At 45.5% G+C, this 17,272-nt stretch overlaps 1 protein-coding gene across 2 annotated transcripts in view; it reads left to right on the forward strand.

Annotated features, from left to right (window-relative positions):
- The window catches only part of Susd4 (sushi domain containing 4), a 128,424-nt gene that overhangs the window by 76,002 nt on the left and 35,150 nt on the right, over nucleotides 1-17,272 (forward strand). For both annotated transcript variants that reach the window (XM_029479514.1, XM_021171306.2), the window contains exons 4-5: nucleotides 12,441-12,614; nucleotides 16,911-17,099. In XM_029479514.1, coding sequence (XP_029335374.1) covers nucleotides 12,441-12,614; nucleotides 16,911-17,099 — 363 coding nt within the window. The remainder of the gene's footprint in view (nucleotides 1-12,440; nucleotides 12,615-16,910; nucleotides 17,100-17,272) is intronic.

Here is a 17,272-nt window from a genome sequence, read left to right on the forward strand (position 1 = left end):
TTCCCTTTTATGGCTACTCATATATTAAGCTGAGCTGTCTTCCACCTTCGGGAGCCTCACCGGAACAGATGGAAGCCCTAAAAATGTTTTATTTAGCGTTCTTTTCTTCTCAGGTGCATTGCCTATCACCTAAAATTCTCCCTTTGTTGCTTTGGACATGAGTTATCAAAAGCGACAGCCTCTGCCCACATGGGCAAGTACTCCCATGTCTTCCCCTAAGATACATGCATGTTTTCATCATCTAAGGTAGGACAGTGCAGAAGGACACCCCTGCCTGTCCCCAGGGCCACTGTCAGGTCTCACTGATGTTGACAGAAGTTACCATTCGCCCATGCGCCCTCCCTTGTTGTTCCTGTGTGAACTTGGCTTTTGTTCTTGAAGAATTTCTCTTATTAAATGTGAACATGACTTAAAAGGGGGAAAAAAATTCTAGAGAAATGAGGTCAGGCGAGACAGAGGCCTATCCGGTCAAGAGTGGCAGAAACAATCTCTTACCCCCCTGGCAATAGGACAGCTGGATAGCCACAGGCAAAGGTTCACTAGCCTCACCATCGGGCCCACAAGTGCAGAGGGGACGTCTCCATCTGGGTGGCATTGTGAGGTAACCACCTACAACCATCTTCTTGAATTCTTCCATCCATGAGTGCTGCGTTCCCAGCCTGTCTGAACAAGGGCCCTGTAGGAGAGGGGGTAGGGAAGCTTTAAATCACAGAATTTTCAGGTAAATGGAGAGTCACAACATCAGCATGGTTTAGATCTCTGTCAGGTCACATGATGACCAGTGGTGACCTTGATGACCAGTAGTGACCTTGAACATCTAGTTGACTATGGATCCCCGGAACACAGTTTTTCATTAGCTTACAGCTCCAACAACCCACAATCAGGTTGGTTACTTATGAAGAATGCAGTTTCCCCCAGGGATGTTCTTCAAAACTCATCACAGTGCACCCAGTTCTCTCTACAGCATGGAGTGGTTTGAGGCTGGCCTGGTCTCTCCAGGCTCCATTTTCTGAGTCTCATTAGCACCAACAGAGACTTCCTCAGAGCCCCTCCTGGGACCTCAAAGCAAAGGCCCCATAGTGCGGACTTGCCTGTTTCAGAGTCCAATTTCAATTGGCTAATACAACTTCTGGGATCATTAAATTCCCAGACATCATTTTGTTGTTGTTTTGACTGAATGTCTTCTGTCTTCCTGGTCACCTGCACTGGCCTTGGGTATCTCGATGGCTAGTCTTAGCCTTTGATTGCCTCGGAGGGATGAAGGATGCACTTTGTAGACACCACACCCTAAGCATTTTCCAGGCTGAGATCTAAATGTATCCAACACATGGGTGGTTCTCCTGCTGGGCTCAGGCACTCCTTGAGAGGCTTGCCCTGGGTCTTCTGTCTGTAAGTAAAGCATAGGAGACCGGGCAGATGCTCTGCCAGGCTTCAGTCTACGAGAACAGCTTTTGAAACCCATTCTTGGCTAGGAGATATAACTCAGGAGGCTAATTGTACACTAGCATTTGCAAGGCCATGAGCTTGGTACCCAATACCAATAAAAGAGAGCCTTGCCCAGCACAAAGTCCTGTCTAATGCTTCTTCTAAGTCCATGTTGGGCCACTCAAGGTTTCACATCCCTTCCTTTTTACATATAAGGCAACTTTCCAGAAAGTGAATATTGATCTCAGAGTTTCTTTAAAGATAAAATAATTAAGCTCTCGTTGATCAAGAGAAGCAGAAAGGGCTGGGGAGATGGCGCCACTGACAAGCCTGCTGCAGAGGCATGAGGGCCTGAGTTGGGGTCCCCAGAAACCATGTAAGAAGCCAGGCACAGTGGCTTGTATCTGTAACCCCAGCACTGGTGAGGTGGAGACAAAAGGACCCTAAGGCTTGCTGGACAGCCATCTTACTGAATTGATAAGTTCCAGGTTCTGTGAGAGACTCTGTCTCAAAATGATGATGATGGTGGTGGTGGTGGTGATGATGTATAGAGCAATAGAAGGAACTACTCTATCCTCAGTGCACATGCACACATTATGAGTGAATGTGTACATGAACGCGTGTGTGCGCGAGCACACACACACACACACACACGAAGTAAAAAGTCATGGTTTACCTGAATGATGAAACTGCACTGACTTCTGTAACTTCCATCAAGAGGTCAGCTTGCCCTCTTGAAAATTTTCTGGCAAGTAATGAAGGTTTAATGCTTTGGGGGAATTCGGTGCTTTGTTCTCATGCTCATGGGAAAAGCCAGGCATTCATCCCAAGACATTCTGCTCAGTGGCTCCACCCCGAGAACCAGACGGGGTAGCATCTTCATTGAACTTTCTTGTTCTCCATCATGGCTCATTTTCTGTCTCTATCATGACTTTGTTTAAATTTGCATATCTATGCATATATATCTTTGTATTTGCCAAAGTTCAGGAGACACTACAGTCGGGTGAATACTCACCAGGTAGCACCAACATCCAGGGAAGAAACAGGACACTGGTGCTGTCCCTAGGAGCTTAGTGCCACTCTCCTCCTCCTCCCCTGAGAGGTAGCAATCCCTTCTTATGATGGACACCCCCTAACCCCCAAAGCATCAGCATCCTAAACATGGCGCTATTACAAGCGTAATTTCCCTTGGCCTGGCTTTGGAGTTAACGTACACGGACATATAGGTTAAGAGCTACTTTAGATCTGACTGACTTTATGAAATCCATGTGCCCTTTGATCCCTTTCACTGTTTCATGGGGTATGGACCTACCTTCATTTGAATATTCATTTTGGTACATACTTTAAACTTTACCAATTGACTTCCGTTATAAACAGTGCTGCAGTAAGCATGTCTGATCATGCCTATTGATGAATGATAATCTCCTATTTCCATTGGTTCTGCACCAGTGTGGGGCTTCTGAGGTGTGTGATGTGCATAAGTCCAGTGTCGCTAGGTACTGCTAGTTTTCTCACGTGGTTGTACTAGTTTATCTCCCGCACACAGAAAGGGCATATCCTTCAGTGTTTGCAGTCTTTAGTTGTTCTGGAGTTTGTTTCTTTGGTGTGGGTTGGTTGGTTGTGTTTTGAGAGAGCATCATACTGTACAGGACACACCTGCCTCAGCCTCCCGAGTCCTGCTTTGTAGGCATGTTCCACCACTCCCCGACTTTCTCACCTCTAATGCTCATTTCCCTGGAGAATAATAAAGTTGAGAACCTTTCTGTGTTTATTGGCTATCTTGTGATTCTCCCCTGTGAAGTGCCTGCTTAATTCGTTTAACCATTTATTGATTAGTTGTCTTTTCTGTATTGATTTTTTAGGAGATTTTATATACACAACACGCGAGTCCTTTGTTAGTTATAGGTGCTACAAAGCTATTCTGTGGCTTAAGGTTTTACTCTCTTATTAGCTGTGTGATGCACAGAATATTTTAACTTGAATGTAGTCAAATTTATCAATCTTTTTGTTTACACTCAATTTGTGTGGGGTTTTCTTTGTTGTTTTTAAAACTGTTTTCACTGGGCTAGATAGGTGGCTTTTAATGAAGACCCAAGTTTGATTCCCACCATCCAGGTTCGCTAGCTCACAAGTGTCTATAACTCCCACTCCAGGGGAATCTGATGTTCTCTTTTGGCTTCCACAGGCCCCTGCACTCATATGTGTGTGTGCATACTCACACACACACACACACACACAGAGCTTACAAATGAAAATAAATCTTTCAAAAATGTTTTTGTATTATGATATTGCAAAGGCATTTTCTTTTGTAATCTCAGAGACTTACTGTCTTGCCTGCATATTTATCCCTCTAACTATTCTTTTTGGGCTTGGTTTGTATGTAACACACATAGCACTGTTCACTGGAATGAATGTTCCCACCTTTGTCAGGAAATGGAAGTCCTGGCTCAATCCTCTGTTCTGTTAATTAGTCTGTCTGTTAATGCGATAGATGTGATTCTGTTTTTATTACCGTAGCCCTGTAATCATTCTTAAATGCTCGTAACACAAGGGTTACCCTCTTTCTGTTCCTTCAAAACTGTCTTGGATCTTCGTGGTCTTCCAGGTTTCCGCACAAATTTTAGAATGAGCATAGTAACCGCCAAAACAAGTTTGAATACTGACGCGACATTATGACGTTGCGTTTTGTGACGTTTTGTTTTATCAGCTTGACACAGTCTAGAATCACCTGGGAAGAGAGTTTCAATGAGGAGCTGTCTAGATTAGGTTCAGCCAGCACTCAAGCCCCTCTCTTTGTAAGCTACTTTGGTTCTTACCATATGCACTGTAATTTCATATTTGAATAGTAAAGCTTTTCTTTCTTTCTAGCTCATTCCTTCTACTTTCCTCTTATCTGAATGCTGCTTCAGTCAGGAAACCCAGCACAGATTTGGACGTAAGGGTGAGAAGTGAGCTCAGTCAGGGACCCCGATCTCCAATCAAGGCCTCTGCATTTTTGCAATAACATAGTTTCCTAATAATATCGCTTATTAAATTGCAGTATTTTATTTAATCCCTAGCTTATGAAGAGCTTTTTAATATGAATGGATGTGGGATTTTTTTTCAAATGTTTTTTTCACATCTAATAAGATGCTAATTCTCTCCTTACTCTGTTAAATGTTCAAGTCACATTGGTTGATCATTAAACATTAAATCAGCTTACTTGTGATATAGTTGAATGGTGTGCGCTAATGTGTTAATTTTAAGTTTTGCATCTGTTGCTGAGATGGCTTGGCCTGACTGCTTTTTTTTTTCCTTCTGAGCTAGTCTTTCTACATTGTGTAATAATCAAGGGAGGCTGCCCCATAAATATGCTGGCGTCCTTCAGAAGAGAACGCCTCACTCAGGGTGTGTGTGTGAGGCTGCTGCTAGATCATCCAAAAACGTTCAGCAGAATCCATAGAGAAGAATTTGGGTCTGGGGGATGCTCTGTGGGAAGCCTTTCTGATAGAAACGGAGCCTACTTAATGTTTGCATAAGTGTAAGTTGGCAAATTTGGTAAATAAGATTGTTTCTGACCTTGTGTGAAGAGTTTGACCTCACCTAATTTCTCATTTTTCTTTTACTTCAAGTTTTTTTCTGCCTTTTAAATTTTTTTAGTGTAAGCTGTGTCATGCTATATCGTTTTATCCTTACATGGGTAGATGTACTTTACTTCATAGCTCTCGGTGGATCCCATCACTGACTGGATTTTGGCGTTGAAGAACCCAAGCCTGGTCCTTCTTAGCCTGGTCCTCTCCTTTCTCACTAAATCCTCTCCTAGATACCCTTTATTATTTATTTCCCTGTAGTTTCCTTAGGTTTAATCGCATATCCATTTTTTCTGACCATAAAGAATTCTTCATTTTAGTTCTAAATGATTAGCCTGAACTTATAAACATTTAAACTTATAAGCCTAGTAACTTATAACCATTTAAACTCAACATTTATAAAGCAAAATTCAATATAACTTTAAGCACAGACCCTCAGTTGCAGTAAGAACATGACTAAAATGGAGAACTTGAGCAAGTCTTCTCTGGTGTGTTTAGGACTCCAAGCTTTGTCCAATCACAGATTTGACTCAGTCAACTCTAAGATGTGTGTTCTTGACTTTAAGTATTTATTTTTTGTATGTTTACGTAGGTGTCTGTCTTTCTTTCTTTCTTTCTTTCTTTCTTTCTTTCTTTCTTTCTTTCTTTCTTTCTTCCTTGGGACAAGGTCTTACTGTGTAGTCATGGCTGACCTGGAACCCAGAGAGTTCCCAGCTAACTTGGCTGTCTCCTGAGTGCTGGGATTACTGGCATGTGTAAGCAACAATGCTAGACTTTTTCTGTGTGTTTAGGCTTAAAGAGAAATGTATAGTCAAAGATTTATCTGCAGAGCATACATTGGAATATGCAAATTTTCATTGTTAGTCCAGCCAAAACATTTTTTCCTGGTTTTTATGTTGTTATTTTATTGGACCCATGGGTTATTTAGGAAGATATTACTCAGTTTCCAACACGGGAATTTTGTAACAATTCGTTTCTGTCTTTATTTTCATTGTGGCCCAAACACATGATCAGTAATTTTAACTATTTGCTACTTGTGGAGACTATATTTCCTCCCAAGCGTGGTCAGTCTTTGTGAATGTTGCATAATTACTCCAGTATATGTAATGCTTAATAGTCTCACCCTGAAAAATGGACAGCTAATACCCATTAAAAATTCACCATCTATGGTGTAAATATAAAAATACATAGCACAGCTCAACACAGTGCCATAGGTCATTTTTGGCCGTGTGGCAAGACCCTATCTCAAAAAAGAGAAGAAAGTCTAAAAACAAAACAAAATGAACAAATGATTGGCACTTCAAAGTAGCAAACCATAAAGAAGTGTGCTTACTATACTTGTTTGTTATAATCATTCTCTTTCTGTGTGTGTGTGTGTGTGTGTGTGTGTGTGTGTGTGTGTGTGCACGCATGTGTGTGCACATGTGTGCGCCTATTTGTCTGTGCTTGTGTCTGTGTGTTTCTTAGTGGTTTCAGGCAGGGAACTAATAATGCCGCAGTGGCATTCATGTAGAGCCACAAGCTATCAAGGGTCCTGTTCTGATGCTACATCAGGTTTCATCAAAGTCACCATCCTTTAAAGAGGAAGGAATCAGCCAGAAGCAAAGCTGCTCACTGAGTGGCTCCTCTTTTTCTAAGCAGCACCCCTGTTCCATCAGCTTCCTCTGGACAGCAGTAGCCGTCACTTCTCCTTTCCCTTGTTCCGTGTTGATTGTCTGTAATGACATCGTTTGCCTGGGCTGAATCTGTTCAGCTTTTGCAACCTTCTCCTGAATAAACCACTGGTCAGGACTGTCTCTCTGGGTTGTACCAGGGCAAGAGAGTAATGCTAACCAATGTCAGTAGGTAGCAAATTAAAATACCATCCAGTGAAACGAAGTTCAGGCCCCTACAGCCTCCTTACTCCTACACTGTCTGCAGGTCTAGGGCTCTCCGAGGCCATTTTCAAATTCAATAATTCAGTCAGATCACTTAGAAAAACTATGACCCTCATAGATAAGTGTGTTACAGTGAGGATGCACAGGTTAAAGTCGCCTAAGGGAAGAGTTACACAGGACAGGATCCAGGAGTGACAGCCACAAGCACCTGGTGGAGCTGTGCAGACACCACTTGTCCTTGAAGCAGCGGAATTTGACAATATATCAATAACCAGGGAGACTCACCCACAGATCAGTGTCCAAGGTTTTATTAGGTCCTTTCATATAGACATAGTTGACTCTTGTGGGCTGATATTGGTCTCCAGTCTACCCAAAAGCTACACTGATATTTGGTGTTCCAAAGCACACAGACTTCAGCATTCCTCAAACCACCAAGTGAGCAGAGGTATTTATCTCAAGCAAGGGACTCCAGGAACTTAGAGGTTGCCTCCAAGGGCCTGAAGACAAGACCATATCCTTGGCCAAAATATAATCTAGACCCTTCTACACTCTTAGGCTTAATAGCATCCCATCCACTAAAATAAAACCCCACTCCCTGTCCTAAAACATCAGGCAGAGCACGATCTGGATCCCTGCCCCTCCCCTCAGTTGTTGCAAACACACAGGTCTTCCCTGGTGCGTTTTAGGACCCCAAGCTTCTTCCTGGCCTTTCTGATAGCCTAGCTATTCTGCCTGAAATCTCCCAGATCCACACAGTAATTGGATCGGTGCTGTCATTCAGGTCTCAGCTTAATAAATGTCATTTCCTCAGAGGCCCCTTGCCTGTCTGCTCGAATTAAATAAGTCCCCAAGTCACTCCCTATCTTATCACCACATTATGAGCTCATCGCAGCAGTGAGATTTGCCTGTTGTTTTCTAGCCCATTTGTCTCTTAATTTTGCTGTTAGAAGCCTCCTCCGAGCAAGCGCTGTAAAAGTGGAAACGGTGTGACTCCTCTGCCATGCCCTTCCCCCACCTAGGAAACGCTGGACCTGTGTGTGGGCTCACTAGTCACTGAACGGATGAACACGCAGTAGAATGAATAAGTAAGACTTACAAATGCTGGTTTCATCAAAATTTAAGTCATAGTCTTTACAGCAAGACATTTAGAGCCTTTAACATAATAACGTGGATTGCAAGGCTTATATGTAGCTATACATCATATATTCATGTTCCTGGGCATGGTTTTGCATTTTCCCATATAACCAACATCTGGAAAAAACGAAAGTTGACTCTTCCTGTGCTTTCCCCATCCCTGGAGACTGTGCTGTCTGCTGACTGGTCTCATTGACTCTTGTCTGTATTCAAGTGTAACTGTTCAGTACCGCCACATGCTCATTAAACCAAATCTCCATTTTAATAGGTTCAGCTAGGACAGTGGCTGTGGTGAGCTGGTGAGAGGTGGGTTTTCAGAATGGAAGCCTTTGCTGCCCCTGGGGCAACATCCCTGGAAGTGCCCATTCATGCCCCACCCACCCAACCATTCATGCCCCACCCACCAAGTTCTGTTGGCCAGACTCTATGTGACAGAATCAAATATTGACAGATGCTTCTAGTCATTGCTAATGATATGTTTGAAGTGGCTTTATATTGCTTTTTTTCTGAATGGATGAATCCATGATTTAGGAAATTGTGATACAATCAGTCTTTGACTTAACAATGGTTATGCTAATGAGTGATGTCTTGACTTTACCGTGATGTGAAAGCAATGCACACCTGGTAAAACCTCACTTCACGTTTTGAATTTTGCGTTTTTCTGGGTTAGTGATACGTGGCGTGGAGTTGCATTGCCATACTGGTCAGCACCGGCAGGCAGCAAACTCTAACTTCTAGTCAGCTGTAAGATGATGAGGGGAAATGACCCACACCCTGCACTCAACTGAGTAGCTGATGTGCAGGGACCTCTGTGTGTGTGTGTGTGTGTGTGTGCATGTGGGGTGGGGGAAGGGCACACATACAATTGAATGCACAGGTGTGTGGAGAGTAGAGGACAACTTTGAGTGTCATTTTTCAGTAATGGGATCCACCTTGATGTTTGAGACAGGGTCTCATTAACCTAGAGCTCACCCATTAGGCTACCTGGCCATCAAGCCCTAGAAATCCACTTGTCTCTGCCTTTAGGATTACAACATCCAGCTTTTCGTATTCTGGGTTCTGGGAGTTGAACTCATGTCCCTAGGCTGGCAAACATTGATGGAGTCACCTCCCCAGCCCCATTTTCAGCTTTTAACATTTTCAATTTACCGTAAGTTTCTCTGGGTAGGGCTCCTCTTGTAAACCAAGGACCATCTGTATTCCTATATGAAACCAACTACAGCATTAATGAAGATCACACATAGGTTTTCAGATACTCAAGGTCTTGACTCTTTTCCTAGAAATAAGGTTGATTGTTATTTACAGTCACCAAAGATCATTGAAGCAGATGCTTACCTAAGGCTACATCTTATGCTGACCTAACCTTTCCGTCCGGGAGAGAGGGTACTGCCACATCGTGAGCGTGAAACATCAGAGAAGATGTGGGTGACCCGTTCTTCTGTTGAAGTTTAAGGTGTGTCAGAGCTGGGCTGGGCTAGCTTTTCCCTTGGCTCTAGAGCACATCCCAACTGATTTCCTCCACTTCGGAGGGACTTGAACTACAAAACCTTATTGCCCACTGGCCCTGTGGCTCTCCTGTGTAGTGGTGCACTGTCCTATGAGACTCCCTTTTGACCAGAGTGTCTGTATTCACACACACACACACACACACACACACACACACACACTGTAGCAGACCCAGCCTGTGTGAAGCATCACACATTACTTTCACCACAGGCTGGGAAATCAATCTTGGGAGCAAGGCTGGGTGCTTCTCCCTCTGACTAGCTGATGTCAACCTGTCTGTGATGTCCAAGTGGACACTCTGTCCATTGGCTTTACTCCCCGAACTGACTGCCTCCTGACCATGCTAGTTAATTCTTGACGACGTGAAGACAGTTGAAGTCAGTCATGGAATGGTTGCTTACACACGCACGTACTCACCACTTCAGGAACTGTTTGTGCCAGGACTTTACAGCCAGGCGTCCTGATAAATGTGTTTTTATGTGCTGGGAATAATGTCTGCTGCATGCCATGGAGAGAAATATATAATTCACAGTTTTCCATTAAGAAGAAGGCAGCGCGGCCTGGCGTGGTGGCACACACCTTTAATCCCAGCGCTCGAGGCAGAGGCAGGTGGATTTCTGAGTTCGAGGCCAGCCTGGTCTACAGAGTGAGTTCCAGGACAGCCAGGGCTACACAGAGAAACCCTGTCTCAAAAAACNAAAAAAAAAAAAAAAAAAAGAAGAAGGAGGAGGAGGAGGAGGCAGCGCTGGTGTGCCGGGTTGTCAGTTACCTTGTGACTCCAGTCGGGACCATTCTGAGGTTGATTTGGAAGAAAATCAGTGATTTTAGCTCGGAAACTATGGGTTAAACTTGAATAGGTAGAGCACTCCTTTCTGTGGCCCTGATACAGAACGAATGAGCAGTGAAATGGAAACCAGTGGTCAGCTCCTCAGCTGAGACTGTTGGGGACTCCGGGGAAACACCAGGGTTGTGCTCAAAGCCAGCTAGCTGGGCTCAGAGGGCTGTGCACACCCCCAGGGTTCCTGCTGGAGCTTCAGGCAGCGCCCTCTTCCTGCAGTTCTTTGGCAAGAACATGAATGAAGCTGGGAAGGGGTAAACAATGGGGAAGACCTGGGTCAAAGTGTCAGTGTAGTGATTCAGGGCCTGCTCTCAAGCCAGTGGTGGCAACAATAAAATTAATCCCGGCCTTGCAAATGATCCACAGTGAATATTATGGTCCTCTCCCCTGGAAGCTGATCCAGGCCCTCCTCCTTCAAGGAGGCCTCTCTGAGACTTCCTCATTTCTCATGCCCTGATTTATGGAGTCTGCTGTCTAGAGAACCTAGCCCCAACCTTGATAAGCCCTTGGATGGACCCTTTCTTTGTAGAGCAACCAAAGCTAGCAGCCACCAGCCACTGCAATGTTCCCTCTTTCTACCTGTGTCAGGGCTCCCAGGGCTCAGGGCTCAGGGTTGACAATTCCAGGCTTCAGTGTCCTAATGAACAGGGCTCTTACTGATGCTATTCCAGCTACCTTGTACATTCAGTGACTCTGGGGGACCAGCTAAGAAGCCAAACATTCTTTAGCACACTGAAGAATTTCTGTAGAAAGGTTCAGACTGGAAAAACACTACCCTTAGATTTTTGCCATGTTTCAAAAAAAAAAAAAAAAAAAAAAAAAAAGAAAAAGTAAAAAAGATGGGGTATAACCTATCTCTAGGTCATACTTATAAACCTGTGTGTGTCTAAAATCAGGAGCATTTAGCAAGGGTGGTGGTAAAGCCCAGAGATAGAACATTTACCCAGCAGTCTCNTACTGATGCTATTCCAGCTACCTTGTACATTCAGTGACTCTGGGGGACCAGCTAAGAAGCCAAACATTCTTTAGCACACTGAAGAATTTCTGTAGCAAAGTGAGTTCCAGGAAAACCCTGGCCTTACATTTTAACCCTGTTTCAAAAAAAAAAAAAAAAAAAAAAAAAAAGAAGACTTCATCAAGGTGGAGTATAACCTATCTCCAGGTCATACTTATAAACCTGTGTGTGTCTAAAATCAGGAGCATTTAGCAAGGGTGGTGGTAAAGCCCAGAGATAGAACATTTACCCAGCAGTCTCAGTGTCCTGGTTTCTAACCCCAGCACTAAAATAAAGTAGACAAAATCGGAAACATTTAACAGAGATGTACTCTTGAGGGATAAAGAAAAAATCAACACACATACACACACACACACACACAGTGGGCGATATACAAGACAGGACTCATTGTGTGGTGTTTGGGGCTAGGATGAACAGAATCCCAACTAGACGCTGAGGAGCAAGCACAGTGGCTTTTACCGTAAATTGTAAGTAGATAGGGTCGGAAGCAGACACTCACCTTGAGTTTTTTGGTGTGTTTTGGTCATTTTGCTCCCTGCCCTCACTGCCTTCCCCCCTCCCCCACTGTCTTTTTCAGTTGGGCTCAGCCACTCCATGTGAGGACATAGTATGCCTAGCTGTCCTAAACCCTAGGGGGTTGGCAAGGGTGTGTGCTGGTTTAGTACGCAGAGGCAGTTTGTACTCCATGTTGTCCTGCGCACTGTGTCTGAGGCCAGGTCCTGTGCCATGCCTGGGTGGCTACAGTGACCAGCCTGACAGGCTAAACAATGTTAAACCCTGTCAAAAATACAGCCAACTCTTTATCTTGTTTGAGACTCATTCAGAAGACAAGCTGCTTGGTACAAAGTGTCATAGGCAGAAACTAAAGTTCTTTTTGTGATATGGTCCCTGCACCCTGTTAGTTCTGCGATGCAGACTGTGACCTTGTCATTGTTACCTGAGTCTGGTGACAGGTGAGGTACCAGGTTATCTCTGTGTTAACAGATGGAGACTAGGGCTGAAAAAAAAAAAGAGCCTCCTTGTAAAGCCGTTAACCATTTTGAATTGCAAAAAGTCATGTTCGTCTCTTATTGCAGACTGCCGCATCCCCCAAATTGAAGATGCTGAGATTCACAACAAGACATACAGACACGGAGAGAAGCTAGTCATCAACTGTCATGAGGGATTCAAGATCCGCTACCCTGACCTGTACAACCTGGTTTCGTTATGCCGTGACGATGGGACATGGGATAACCTGCCCATCTGTCAAGGTATGAGATGGGAGCCGCTGTTGTCCCTGTCATTGTAAAGGATGGGCATGCATGATCCTCTAATGAAACAACAAACGAAATTCTGGCAGAGAAATACAAGGTCGCCCCACCTAGGTCCTGCCCTGCCTTCTTGGGTCCCCTCTCCTTGCGGTGACTCAGCACGGTATACCAGATTTCCCAGTACAGAAAGGATGGAGCTGATGCTTCAGTATGTTTAATATCAAGTCCCTTTTCCTTAGAAAATCAGAAAAGTAGTTGAAGAATTAGGAGAAGTCGGCGAGTAAAGGGGCTCAGCAGGGAAAGGGGGCTTGCCCAAAAGTCTGACAACCTGAGTTCTGGCTCTAAGAGAGAACCGACCACCACAGGCACTCTGGCTTACACGTGTATGCCATGCCTTTGCACACACTAGCGTGGGCAGACACACACACATACACACACTAATAATAATACATTAAAAAGAATTAGGAGGCTTCGTAACAGGGCTTTGAATACAGGGATGAATCGTTGTATACGTAATGGAAATAACAGAGTGTGGTACTTGGGTAGCAGCGAGACTACAGTAAGCATATTACAGAAAGCCTTTCTCTTCATAATGCTATCCTTCTTATCATTCATGAAAAGCAGAAAAATAATCACATTCAGATGCTTCCAAACTGCACAGCGAATATTTATCCTTTCACACTTTTTTAAAATTTGCCCCAGCCGCCATATACAGAGGGACCTGTTTCTGAAAATAAGCCCTGGAGTTCACATTAATTCTGATTTTATTTTTTGACATGTGACTTGGTCTAAAGGGCCAAAAGAAGCCAATGCATAATTCATAGTTTGAGGGAGAAGGAAGGCATTGGAATTTGTTCCAGAAGCTCTGGCATGTTCAAGTTGAGATGAATGTTAACTTTGCGCCTGGAAATCACAACTGGCAGGCCCTGATATTGCTTTGTGTGCTCCATCATCAGAAATAAATTGTTTTCCCACACCAGAGCTTAAGAGTTGTGACCCTATGAAGGAACAAAGGTTTCAGAGTTGAGAGGACAGAGGAGCCCAGCCATCACTCTGCCTGCCCTGTGGCCTGTGCTGCTAGCCTACCCTAAAAGAGACATGGGTTTTACTTACCTGTTCAGAGACTGCCTACAAAACAAGCATCTGGTGCCTGGGTTGTGCTCCCCATGCAAACAAGCATCATTAGCCACAGCTTTATTCCAGGACCAGAGTCACGGGTGAGGAGAGTCACCTCAGACCTCAGCCACGCCCTGCAGTCCAGTTTTTCTCCATATCCTTTCTCTGTGGCTTCTCACCCTCTCTAGTTCTCCCTTGTATTCCTCAAATCCACTGAGTTTCCTTAGGAATCCTGTTTCCCTGTGGCCTCTTGGGACGTTATTTTAAAGAGTTCAGATATGTGCCTTGCTGTTGCTCTGTCTGGCCCAGTCTGGGTTGCTCTCCCATTCTCAAATTCTCCTCAGCAGCAGGTCAGCAACAAGAGAGCTGGCTGGCTGTTCTTTCTCTTTTCCTCTTTCTTCATTTTCTTTTCTTTTTTAAAAAAAAATATTGCTGGGATTTGAACCTAGGGGCCTCACACAGTACCCTGCTTCTAAGCTATGCTCATATTTCTCCTTCTAACTCTTAACTTTGAAAGAAGGTCTCAGCAAATTGCCCAAACAACCCCTGAACTCACTCCATAACCCAGATGGGCTTTAAACTTGTCACCTCATTGTCTCAGTTTCCAAAGCAGCTGGAATTGTAGGCCTACCCCACCCAAGCCTGCACCTGGTTACTCATAAGAGACGTAATGCTCCAAACAATGCCAGGTAGCCCAGCTCCATCATCACTCCTCCTCAAAACCCCTCATGCCACGCAGTAGGTGCCCTGCCTGCGCTGTGGTCCCAGCCCATCCTGTGCGTCATTGTTACTGGGGACAGAACCCTGCCCGCTGCCCCTGCACCAGCTTTCCTCTGACCACCCAGCTGGCAGGACACAAGAAAGGGATCTTGTTGCTGCAGACAGCCTGGCACCTCTCCGAGCCCCCTGGTGGATTGTAATTGGCTCCCAGAGTGACATTTCATTCTAGAACTTTTATTTGCACCTATAGATCTAGGGGCTAAGGCTCCGGTAGGCATCTCTCTATTATCCAGACGTGCAAATGGAAATCCCATTGAAGTATTGAGTTGAGGCCTGTTTCCCACTGGTATATTTAGGATGGGCTGCCTCCAGCCAAGAGTGAGCATCTCTTTCCCCCTCAGCACAGATTAGCTGCAGGAATTATGGCTCCTGCCATCTCCTCAGGAGGAGAGGAGGGCAGGCTGCACAGAGGCCTTTTTTTTGTTGGGGGAGGGGACTGGTACTTTAGGTTTTGGAGAGGGTCTGCATGCCCTGCTCGCTGTGGGGCAGAATTATCTGTCATTTGGGAAAGACTGTTGTCTCCACATGAGTAGTTTGGAGTGGGAGCCCTGACAGGAGGGAGCGCAGGGCCAACACCCTGTCAGCCACCGGAACTGTACAAGCATCCCGCACCTTCCTTTGCTCCTGCTAATGGACTCATCTGCTGTTCCTCATTTCTGATCACATTGCTCCCCACTTCCCACTCCCCACTCTGACCCCTCACATCTCGCCTTTGCTGTGAATATGACCAGCTTTTAGTTCAGGGACTGAATTCAGGAGGTGGCTCAGTTGGTAAAGCGCCTGCATGAGGTGCTGAGGTGGATTGCCAGAACCACAGAAGCTGGGCATGGCCTGTGGCAAGCATCTGCATCCCAGTCTAGGGGGTGCAGAGACAGGACATGGCTAGGCTAGCCAGCCGAGCCAAGACAAGAGATGCCCTGGTACTGTGAGAGACTCTGTCTCACAGAAAGAAAAAAAACAATAGAAAAAGATGCCTGGCATTGAGCCACACATGTACATGCCATCACAGATGACAGACAGACAGACACAAGCACACCCGCGCATACACACACACTGAGGGAGCAGGGATTGAGAAAAACAATCTAATACCATGAGACAGGATAAAAAGATGCAGAGTTTTTGTACCTTTGGGGGTGTCTAGAAACCTCCTGACTGGTTCTGAGTTGGGGCCTGCTCACACTGTGGACCTTGGTGCCTAAGGCATAGCAGTGAGGTAGGTGACTGTGTTTGTCCCTAAGGTCTGTCCTGGTGCCTCTCCTGTCTCTCCTCACTCTGGTGCACAGGTACTAAAGCAACTCACTGAGAGAACGCCTCAGGATAGTATGTGGCAAAGCCAGCTCTGGAGGAGGGCTTGGTCATCTTCCATTATGCATGGAGTACAAAGTCCAAGTTTGGCACTAGAAGGGAAAGTGGGTCTTTTCATTATATGCTATCACTTCTATCCCGTCCCCTGGAAGGATATCACATCTCCCTGTGATGCCATTATGCACTCCAGTGACATTGCTATGTTCGACACAATGCCATGGCAGCAGGAAAGGTGCACACAGCAGAATTCTGTGCCATTAGGAATAGCACAGGCTTCAAGAACCAAAGGCAGCTGGAGATTTAGGGGGGGTCCTGGGTCTGGTTCCCCACTTCTCTGATAGCACCCCTCATGCTCCTTTTGGAGCAGAGACCCGAAGCAGTCCATGCTCCTCCGAGTGCCTTCCACCCACCTGGACCCACCGTAGCAATGCATAGCCTCGGGCTCCACTGAGACTCGCTGAGACCGAAGCCCAGCATGTGATCTGGGGGGGTCTGTGTCGATTAAGCCCTCTGAGGAATTCTCAAGTTTGAAAACCAGCACACTTTAAGACTCTTAATCTATCTCACTTCACACTTGATTGTCAGAAATCTAGTAGTGCTAGCACGACAAGATTCTATCCCGTGACTGAGTTTAGAACATAAGCTGCCCAAGTCACCTATCCCTAGCCATTGGAGTGTCTGTCCCCTCCTAGGGTGCCTCAGTGGTCCTCAGCCCTGACGTCATCTTAAATGACACAGAGAGCTTCATAAACACACAGTGATACCAGGCTCTCCTCCTGGGCATGGACCCTGGGCACCGCTGGGTTGTAAAAGCCCCTCAAGTAATGCTAATAATAATCCATTTGGGACAGGTTCACTACCTGGCTAGGGATGCACTAATTCATACCCAACTTACCTCTCTCCTTCCCTCCTAACTGTTTACCTGACCCCCATGACACCGTTTCAGATATACCAGCAAACATCTATGTATATGCAGCCCAAGTCTGCAATGTCCTTTTGTTGCTAAGGGACAATCCCAAAGCGCTCCTCTGTGCCATTGGCCATTACACATATGCAAAGGCGCCCCAGTGAAACCTTCCCATTTTGCTTTCGCAGGCTGCCTGAGACCTCTAGCCTCTTCCAATGGCTACGTGAACATCTCCGAGTTCCAGACCTCCTTCCCTGTGGGAACTGTGATCGCTTATCGCTGCTTCCCTGGATTTAAACTCGAGGGTTCCGAGAACCTCGAGTGCTTACACAACCTTATCTGGTCGTCCAGCCCACCCCGGTGCCTTGCTCTGGAAGGTAACACATATAAGCCTTTTGGATGGGGAGATGTCTGATGATGGCCAGTAGGGACTTTTGCTTGCCGAAGCCCAGGTCACCCTCCTGACCTGGAGCTATACTTACGCTAAACACCCCCCGCCCCCCCCCCCCCCCCCCTGTTACCATTCTTAGGGGGAAGAAGGCAAAGAAAA

This window comes from Mus caroli, chromosome 1, assembly GCF_900094665.2.
Source record: "Mus caroli chromosome 1, CAROLI_EIJ_v1.1, whole genome shotgun sequence".
Lineage (NCBI taxonomy): Eukaryota > Metazoa > Chordata > Mammalia > Rodentia > Muridae > Mus > Mus caroli.